General features: G+C 32.7%; 2 protein-coding genes across 2 annotated transcripts; both read right to left on the bottom strand.

Moving 5' to 3' along the window:
* Positions 1-873: 873 nt before the first annotated feature.
* Positions 874-3,731, bottom strand: LOC125074080 (leukocyte surface antigen CD53-like). The gene has a single exon (XM_047685325.1). It carries the CDS (start codon positions 3,419-3,421, stop codon positions 2,657-2,659), a length of 765 nt encoding a protein of 254 aa, XP_047541281.1. The 5' UTR covers positions 3,422-3,731; the 3' UTR covers positions 874-2,656.
* An 857-nt stretch (positions 3,732-4,588) lies between these two features.
* Positions 4,589-7,214, bottom strand: LOC125074079 (23 kDa integral membrane protein-like). The gene has a single exon (XM_047685324.1). The coding sequence runs from the start codon at positions 7,153-7,155 to the stop codon at positions 6,370-6,372; it is 786 nt and encodes a 261-aa protein (XP_047541280.1). The 5' UTR covers positions 7,156-7,214; the 3' UTR covers positions 4,589-6,369.
* Positions 7,215-11,100: the final 3,886 nt, after the last annotated feature.

Genomic DNA, 11,100 nt, shown 5'->3' with positions numbered 1-11,100 from the left:
TTTATATGACTTTTTTATGTGTGCTTAAGTGGTCCCTGAATATTTTTGAGTGTCAGGATTCTTAAATATATTTGGAAAATAAATAATACCATAGAGATTCAAACGTATATTTCAGTTATAATATTTATATGAACGTCTTAAGACTAGTTCCGACTTAATTTAAATATATTACTGTATAAAAATATCTTATAAATTAATATAATTCAGTGGTTCGATATCTTAATTGTTATATTTATTTATTTCATGCATTAAACTTATTCATTTATTTCCATTTCATATATTTTGATTTAAATGAATGCGAACATTTGTACACATTTCTTTGGCATGTGAATAAACATTTACATAAAAAAAAATTGTATTTATTTTTAATGTGACGTTTAAAAGGACGGAAGCAGATTATTATATATACATAATGATATAAATTTAGACGGATTGATTGGGAATCTAATTAAATACTTATATATTAAAATAGCACTTTCGTTAGGTATAAAAATTATGTCGCAATACAAGTTTTCAATAAGATGGCACCATTAATATTAGATTCAAGCGGTTTCGCAAATAATACATATAATAAGCACACCTGTGTTTCGGTCGCGGCCTACTTTTTATCCATAGTTACGAAACGTGTGTCGTAAGCCATCTATAGCTTCGATGGACCTTAAAAAGACCTTACACAATCCTATGTCGAAACGTAAACAAACAAGCCCATACATACTAAGTAAAGAGGTTCGTACGTACGTACATACTAATTATATTAAAAATATTCAAAATACATACATGTAACAGTTTCGGAAATAGATAAACATAAACGTTACTTTTATAAATTGGAATAAAAACTTCATTAAAAAAATAAATATATATATATATATATAATTATTATTCATATACATATTGTTTATTGTATTTCGAATTTCGAATTATAAAATAAAAAAAAAATAGGTTATTTGTAGCAGCATAAGTTCCGCTCAAAATAAACAAAGTCAAGTTCTAAGCTTAGCTAACATCTCTCATGTACCAAATTAGAGGCTACTAGCTAAGCGAGCCGAGGTCGAATTTTTCTCATACCCCACTACAAGACGACAATCCAAGCACACAGCTTACAATTGTATTTGATATTTGTACCTAATCGCTCTTGCGAGATAAAATTATAATATTCAACCATTATATACTTCAAAACATTTAACATTAAACAACACCTACTCAAAACTGAACTACAAATAATTAAACCATGTTATACATATAGTTGACATACATGTATATACATACATATAATATATTATCATGCATATTATAATATATGTATAGTTTATGTCTTTTTTCTGTATCTCATAATATATCGTATCTGCTTTACATGTTGTGCAATAAAGTATAAATAAATAAATATTCTAATAAGGTCGCTATAAGGCTTAACACTAAAACCATACATTAGAAGGTCACTGATGTACTCTGCTAACTTGCATAACCAAGCATTTGTTACAAGCTACTGTCGTGGGGCATCGAGGTCATATACCGAGTTATGAGTCAAAACAAGTGATTCATGACTTAAGGAGGAAATTAATGATTAAATAAGGCGTCGAATGAACTTTGAACTAGGTGTGGCCCTTATCAAGATTATAAATATAATTAAGAGTTAAAAGATTCACGATTTTAATTAGATTTAATGAGATAAGACGTTCTATACCAGCGGTGAAAGCAAGAGTCCAATATTACAGATTCGATTCTAGTTCGTGAGATAGGACCGTTACATAATATAATTATAGCTTGCATTACAAATAAAGCTGCGATCAAAATTAAAATATACAAGTAAAACTTACAAAATACTGATATTTCGTATTGAAATCTTAATTTATTACGATGATAATATAAAAATTCTTATATAAAAAACTTTACCGAAAATTTACAAACTATATCGTAGTTAAATTACAATAGAATATTATAAAATAAAGTCACTTAAATGACACAAATGGTAACGTAAGAGCAGAAGTCAGTTCGAAAACTAACGATGAATAAAAATTCAAACACTTCCTTACTAAGGAAACGAATTTTATTCCAAAAAAAAAGATAAAACCTTGGAAGAGAAACTTTCAAAAGAAAATCGCCCAGGATTCGACTCGATTCGTCGAATTCGGTTCGGAATTCAGGGAATTATGGACTTTATACTAAAGGCATTAAAGAACAGACTTGCATTTACGGTAGGCCATACAGAATCGGTGGTAAAATTTGGCTAAGGATAACATTCGTACCAGTTATGGTGACCGTGGCCTCCAACTCAACAAACAATTACGCGAGAAACTAGTATATCAGGAATTCACGCAATTAACATAAGCAATATTTTCCTCAACATACATTTATAAGCACGGCGCTTATATCCGCCATCTTGAATTTTCAAATGACGTCATTCTTAATTATGAAAATTCAAAAATATCTGCTTTATATACAACACGCTTCTTTGATTGACAAAGTCCTACGAATGGTATTTAGCGTATATACATATTAAGCGTTACATACTTGTAACATATTCAAGAGTACAATAGATTCGCAGCTGAACTATTCAGGCGTGGCATCGACCCGGTCACAATAGCCGATACAACATCAATAAGCTATGTTTTGTAAAACCAAATACACAATCATTACAATTATAATACTACCTCGATTATTAACATTCCGTCTCGCCCTCCTTGCGCTCCGTGATATAATGTTCAACCTCTCTCAATGTGTTGAACAGCTTCCAGGCGAGAATGATTCCCGTGATCTCGACCAGCGATATGAGCAGAGATGCACCGGCGACCGATGAACTGATAATCTTTGTATACACGGACGCCACTTTAGCACAACCTAACCTCTCATTAGCCTCCTTGTCGGTGAAGTCGCATGTCGCTCTGTAGTAGCTGTCCTGGCAGCAGGTCAACGGCAGGTCGTTCCTCCAGCTCCTGTAATCTCTGGCATCGTTCGCACCGCAGCATCTCAGCTTCCTTTCGATTCGTCCGAACGCTTTGAAGACGTCAGGGTTGGACTGCGAGTTGTAATATCCATCGTACACAGTATCCTTTATAAATATGTCCGTATATTCGCCGTCAACGTAAACGAAGATCAATGTGGCTGCGATCACTTGTCCGAGGACAATAAGCATGAGGAATAATCCATAGATACCGAGTAGGCCTCTACTCTCCCTGTTGGCACCACACCATCCACAGAAGGCCACCATCATGACGAAAAGTCCCAAAAGTATGAAGAACCATGGCGCCACCTGCGGCCAATACACTCTATAGTCCAAGAGATAATGGTTGCTGTTTCTCAAGGCCACGAATTCTGACAGCTGCACAAAGAACCAGATGCCCGTCGCGGCTGTCACGAGCCCGAACACGGCGTATATCACATTCAACACATACAGAACACCCTTGATCATTTCTTCTTTCGCCATCTTTAAAAACGTCCGACCCGAATGGTAGCTGGCAGTGGTATGAGAAATGTTGCAATATACCGACTGCTTTTATAAACTCGTGCGCAGCGTAGTCAATAGTTAAGATACGTTGATTTACACTTGACGATGCGATAACGCCCCGCTCGAGCGGAGAGAGGTGTGACGAAGATATTTAATAAACCACTTCCCGTCGGTTTGCTAATTTTAATTAAAGATGTAACATTAAATACTGTTACACGTTATTTGTGTTGTTAAATACATCGCTCTGTATTGAATTTATTTGTCATTATACAATTAAACATTTAAACTAAAACAGAAACGATAATAACAAAATAAAATACTATAAAACTTCGTGTCGTGTATAAGTCGTGTCGTATCCGTCCCGCGCAATAAAATCAATGATCTACGTGATTTAACTAACATCTAAGCCGGTTCTCGATGACATAGTTTGTTTTCAATACTTTAGCTGATGCGATCGCGATGTCTATTACGCAAAACAACACGTAGTGTGCATACTTTCCGTGGCCTTCGAGACAAACGCTTTCCTTTTATTTAAAATAAACGTTAATTTTGCCAATTTATTCTATAGGAATACGTGTATTCAATCTGTGAAATTTTTTCAAAGGAATTAAAAGAAGTAAAACGAAAGCCTCCAATTGAAAATATCGTTTGTCAGATCAATTATTCCACTAATCTTGATTCACATGTGACAGATTTTCATCTCTCATTTGACATGAAGGAAAACTCCCTCAATGTACATGAAAACGTCTTGCTTGTCCAGGTTTGAACCTGTAGTTATCTCACTTTTTCTGACCATTACGGTTTTAGTATTTAGAGGAAAGTAACGAAATTAATAATTTAATATTCTTGTGCACATTTCAGAGAGAAGAGTTCGCATCAAACGAAGATACATTTAACTTGACCTCAATTAAAAATTGCCAGATTTAATTTGTTATTAAACTTCATTTATCCATAAACGAATAACCACAGGATTAGAATTAGCCTTAGTGGTCTGAAATTACTCAGTAATGTAAAATTAGTGTTACAATGTTAATAATATGACGTTAAAATAATAGATTAGAATACTTTGGCATGTACATATATTAAACACAATGCTATAAATTCTAAAACAATCATTAATAATCGTCGAAAGTATTAAAAACCACATTTAGTTAAAACATTTATCGACGTAATTAATTATCACAAAAGTAATTAAATATCCATAACCACTGTGGCTGCAGTCGATAATACATAATACATTAAATTACAATTCGTTACTTAAAACTTAAATGTATTTAAATAATAAAAACAATCATAAAAATAGCGCCATTTTATCAACCAAAAAAAAAAAAAATACACAAGATTCCTTAAAGCATATCACCTTTGCAAAATGCAATGTTGAACTTAAAACTGTACTAATTATTAATTAAATATAATCTTTATACTTTGTATAATACTATTAAAATACGTAATAATAATTCCCAATCAACCACAATACAAGATACATAGATAATCATCTATTATACACAATGAAAACTTACGGCTACACAAAAATATATAGATAAAATAATATAACATCAAATCAATCACTGTACAATAGTTTGACTCTTGTAGACATCCATTATACGTATATTTCCAGACTTACTTAGATTCTTTTCCACACTTTATTAATAAAACTATCATTGTTACAAGGTACTGTATACATCTGTCTCCCTCACACTTAAATGAGTTGGAGAGGGACAACAAAACCCATAACGCCCTACTTTCTAACAAATCGATTATATTATAAACTATTTTATTACTAAGATTACTTATCATCTATTAGACTAAAACTATTAAATAAATAATTAAAAAACTAGATTCCTTCTTAATTAAACATGCATGTTTATGATTATTTACATATGATTTGTTATTTAAAAAAAATATATCTTATTTTTTATTCAAATTAAATTAACAGTCTTAAGACAGTAAAATATTTTGTAATACTATTATTAAAAAATCATACCCCACATTTTGAGTTTGTTTAAGCTTAAAGATTGCTAGAAACAGACTGTTAAAACGACACGTCAATTAATGACTCATGTAGTTAATTAATTATTCTAAAACGCACACTGTTGAATAAAAATGTAATTATACTTGTCCCCAGTGAGTGTATACAACGCATTGGTGTATTTTATGTATATATATTTAACAAGTTATCGAAAAATAGTTTCAATTAATTCTTTAATGTCCAATAATTTCATATAGTTTTCGATTTATTAACATAATTAATACCAGTCATTAATGAGACTACAATAATATATACAAACTAATTTTTATTGATGTCAAATGTCGAAATGTCAATCAAAATAAACGTTAAATAAGTATTCTGTTTGTTAGGTTGATTGCTTTTGTAATTAAGACGTTTAACAATGTAATTATATTACTCGAGGTATTGGTAGTGGCAATAATGTATGTGCATCGTTCGCTAGCTTTTATATTGTTAGCATGTCGTTTTAACAGTATGCATCTATCTTTAAGATATTTTTTCACGTAAGCGCGTGATATTAGCTCCGTCATATTGTATGCTGAATGTTTATTCGTTGAATTAACGCCTTCATATATTGAAGTTACTTGTTTTCTCAGACGAGAAAAGAAAAACTTCTATACAGAAAAATCATACATTCTTGTTATATTTTGTACGTAATGCAATAATCATTTGTCTGCTAGAACAAGTTTTACAAATATTTTAAGAGCTGTTTTGAACATTTATAGTTATGTATGTCATGGAAAAACATCGTTTTGTTACGAAACAAGTCATTCAACATGTTTCGTTTGAAACATAAAATATTTTAAATGAACCATTACTTTTAACATTTTCAAATCATGGAATGTTTTTAAAAAAGATACATTACAATGTTTGACATTTTAACGTAATCAAATTACATAGAAACACTTACGTCATTAGTCTACAGTAAAACCTTTTTGCTCTCTGACTCGTGCTGGACTGGTGGACGGTTTCTCTTCTCGAGCGCTCTTGATAACATAACAGCGGCCACCACACTCATTATGCCAATAAACGCGGTAAATATAGACGCAGCGGACAAAACCTTGATGGCAATTCTCGCGTACTGAGCGGCGACCGTAGAACACCCGTGCCTCTCATTGGCCAATTTATTCGTGAATTCGCAATCAATCGTATAAGGTTCCAACCATCCGTGGTAATATACGTCACAGCACGACATAGGGAACTCAGACTTCCAGTTCTTGTAATCCCTCGGGCTATCAGCGCCGCAGCAGTGCAGCTTTCTCTCGATAACACCAAACGACTCGGCTACTTCCGTGTCGATTTTCGCTTGGAAATACACGTCCCATACCGTGTCCTTGACGAAGTCATCCGTTGATTTGTTGTCAGCAAAAACCAAGGAGAGAACGGCAGCGGCGACCAAACACAGTATCACTATCGACGACATCGTAATATACACAGTTAACAGGCCCCGACTTTTCTTCCGGGCGCCGGCGAAACCGCACGCCGAAACTCCGATAACGAACAGCGCCACGAAGAAGAATAGCCACGGTATGGCCTGAGGCCAGTACACGGTGTAGTCGAGCAAGTAATGATTACTGTTCCTCAATCTGGTAAATTCATTAACTTGACAGAAGAACCATATTGAAGCAGATGCGATCGCGAGACCGATTATTAAACTAATTGCGTTTAGAACGTGAAGGGCAACTTTAGAACCGGTGGTTGCCATTATAGCAGCGCGTGCGTCTCGTTCGAAGTTTCACAATTGAATGGCGTGTGGGGACGATAGATCTTGTTTATAAAACTTCGTAAACGCTTCCTAGTGATTCATAAGGATCAATGGAATTATTTAATACGTTCTGTTATTTGTATTGACGCACTGCTCTGATGATTTTTCATCGTGTATACGGTTGATTTTCGCGTATACTTTCGTTGAGCTTGGGACGTTTTCGTTGCGGTAGCAGGGATGAGAGTCATCTTAATACTACGATGATAATGTTAATTATAAATTTGTCAATTGAATGATGCAAGCGTAGTAGACGCAAACGACGGAACAATTATTCAATATAATCTTCCGCATGTGGTTTTCTTGCGTGGGTTTCAATTTTAGCAGAATATATACGTGTTTATGTATATAATCAAAATAATATTAAGTAATTTTCAACATTTGTTTTAATAACCATTTATTTAATTTTATAGATATTGTTTATGCGTTTATGATATTGTTTATCAACTGTTAAGCAAAACATTGAAATCCAACACGAGCCGTGTTGTAAAACAAATAAATATAATTGTGGAAATAAAACATTTATGAAATGACATAAATACTTTGTAATATGAAAGTACAGTTCATCTAATTTAATATATTTTTCACTAATATATAAAAATAAAATATAAAATGAAATGATAAAATATTTGTAAGTCATTTTGATGTATACTAAGAAAATAAATACACATAGATCAAAGTAAATAAAGTATGAGTAGAAGACAGAACTTCAATGATTTGAAATAACATTGTATCCAATAGGAGGGGTTCTGTGCAAATATAGAAGGTTCCACCTATTTTACTATAACCCCACCGCCAAGCATATCTATATTGCTGTGTTCCACTTTGTACGCTAGTCATCTCATGGTGAGTGGTCACTTTTACCCATAACATTGGTACTTTAAGAAATTTAAGACATTCACACCGTATACACTCGTTTTAACCGTTATCACACTGGCTCAGATATTTTTCTTAAAAATTACTTTATGAATATTAATTTACATATGAATTATTAACATTAATTGCCTCTACTGGTGACAGGAGGGCTAGATCGGTTTTCGCCTAGAGGATGGAAATTGCGATTGCGTTTCACGCGGTCAAGATTTATACAGTATACAACTATTTTTAATTCATATTTGTAAATGTTTAAGCTCACGCTATATTTAAGCGCACTTATAATTTAACAGAGTTCCAACAATATTGTACATCGACATTTGGTAATTGAATATATTTTTTATTTTTATTTTAAGTAGTATGACTGGCAAATGCCACCTGATGATAGGTGGTCACCATTCCCCATAAACATCTGCTATGTAATTAATACTTTATATACTTTAATGTAATTACACTGAATTGAAGATTAAGAATGACAGACCTGCAGGAAACTCTAACACTTGGAAAATTTGAACATCAAAGATGTCTGTAACAGGAAGTAACACGAGAGATTTCCTGAGTAAGCTTTATGGCTGATGTGTCGTTTTGCACGTGAACTTGCTCATACTATAGACTATATGTAAGTCATTCAAATTATTGCCCCTCTCATTGCATCATACGGTCAGGAAAATCCGACCTAAGAAATGATAAATTTCATAATTTATTACGATTATCACGTAATCATTTATAATACATAATTAAATCGCGTAGTTAGTAAAGTTCCAACTTAATCTAAGTATGTAGTTCTGAAAGTAGGATAAATATGACATGATTCTATAATATTGTTGAACAAACTCAAATTGAATCTAAACAAACTTTACTCCAGTAGTTAGTTAAACCAAAAATTCCAACTATAGAACATTTGTTTAATGTTTTTTGTTGATACCACTAAGTTTATCAATAGCTACCAGACAAAATCACATTCACAAGAATCGTTTAACAGAAAGAGGAGAAAAAGATACTAAATTGTTTTGTCTTTGTCTTTAAAAAGAAAATCTATGTGATAAAAAACCCACACTTAATATTGATTAATTTTCATGCAAAATATACAATGATTTAATTGTATTTAATTCATTAAGCAAAATTATATTATTTAATTGCTGGTTCGTCGTATAATCTACATTCCGAACGGTAGCTGAATGTCATTTGTATCGATAACATTATTTTTAAGTATAACTTGGATAGAAAAACCCGAGCAATTATTAACAAAAAATCCAATGACTCATAAAATTCTAAACCGGAAGATTTCCTCAAAATATTTCTTAAGCAGGTTCATACCCTTTATCTCTTCAAGGTCAGAGAATTTTAAATCAACCATACGATCATGTTTACTACAAAACATAGTACGGCCGATGTTTCATTCATAACTATATCGGAAGTAACACACTCGATAAACAATCTTATCGGCTTGTAATATAGTATAAATTTATACAAAGAAACACATTAAACTATCAAACAATATTACATATTAAATTAAGCCTTCATAGCAGGCGTTAAAGTTTAGATTTATTTAAATGGTCGCTCAGTGACCGGTTGGCCTTTGGTGTGGATATTTGTTTGGTATATGAGTCACGAATATTCGCGGTATGTTACGAGTTTTACTGAGAACACAGATAGAATCAAGAAAATTATACTGTTCGTCATTTCGTGGCGTCATTAATATATCAAGTAATCTCCTTTTAAGTACAATCTTATTGACCTTTAAAAATGTTAACACAATGAAAAATATCCTTAGACTTAGCTAAGATCTCGTCTCCTTATATAGATAAACTTTGGAGCAAATTCCACCATGCTGATCCGATGCTGGTTGGTGGATAAACATGTGAAAGAATTTCATTTGACAAATGTCTTTAAGATTCTATTCTTTACCGCAAGAAAATTCTTTCGGGCATGCTTGCCTGGGTTTGAACCCGCAGTCTTGGGACAAGATTCTTCAAACCACTTTGGGCCACCTTGCCAATTGATTTTTTAAATATATGTTATGTTAGCTATTGCGTCATAGGTTTTACTTTGCCCTTGTTCTGTGCCGAGCAATAAACCATAGTATGTAGGGTAATATTTTTTAGGGGAGGAAGTTGGGGTGAATTTCATATCACCGTGTCATGCTTTTAATATATCTCTTTAAAGGTAATTTGTAATAATAAATATAGAGGTACCATTTATTTTTATTGTTCGCACAATGAAAATTAATCTGGTATTACTTTATAGTTTTATAATAGATAAAATAGAGTTCTATAGTACGTGGATAATTTATTTTACAAACACGAATATATCAATAAAACTTCTTTTCTTATCTTCTTCTGGATATTAATAAATCAAAATGAAAACATACTTTATTCAAGCTGACTCTTACAAGCACTTTCGAATAGTCATTTCTCAGAATCGTATTAAATAACCATCAGTTTAAAATGTAGAGTAACAATTGCCAGTTCTTACTGGCAAGAAACTCAATTGTTACGCTTTTCCTTTCAATGAAATAAAAAATATACGTATAATAATTGCCTGCCCAACGGAAAAATTCTATGAAAAGACTGATAACAGTGAATTAGTAGAGTCCTACTCTTTCGGTAAACACATAGAGTCATTGCATCTGCGCCTAATCTCTCTCTTATTGTTTCGAATTGCTCGTAAGACTAAGTGGGCGAATAGTCTGTGTTTGCGCACACACGCCTACACAGTCACATCTGCGCAGTTATCTCGTTATATGGTTAACTGCTGTAATGGTAAACACAGCTAGGCAGCCATTATCGCAAAGAACCACCAGCAGCTCATTTAAAGTCTATGAGTCTAAACGCAATATACTTAAAAACTACCTAACGAACTTTCGTACAATTTCTACCAATAGACGGAGTAATTGTGGATTGAAGCGTGGAGTTAATGCTTGTTGACTTCCAGGCAGGAGACATGACATACTTATATAATTGTATTTAACTAACATGACTGTATTTTTAGATGTTGAAAAAGAGTAACCACTGA

This window comes from Vanessa atalanta, chromosome 26, assembly GCF_905147765.1.
Source record: "Vanessa atalanta chromosome 26, ilVanAtal1.2, whole genome shotgun sequence".
Classification (NCBI taxonomy): domain Eukaryota; kingdom Metazoa; phylum Arthropoda; class Insecta; order Lepidoptera; family Nymphalidae; genus Vanessa; species Vanessa atalanta.
This window is presented reverse-complemented; position numbering and strand designations above follow the sequence as displayed.

What these genes read in the sequence shown, in the direction of transcription:
- LOC125074080 (XM_047685325.1), bottom strand. Translation starts at nt 3,421, where the DNA reads ATGGCGAAAGAAGAAATGATCAAGGGTGTTCTGTATGTGTTGAATGTG.
- LOC125074079 (XM_047685324.1), bottom strand. Translation starts at nt 7,155, where the DNA reads ATGGCAACCACCGGTTCTAAAGTTGCCCTTCACGTTCTAAACGCAATT.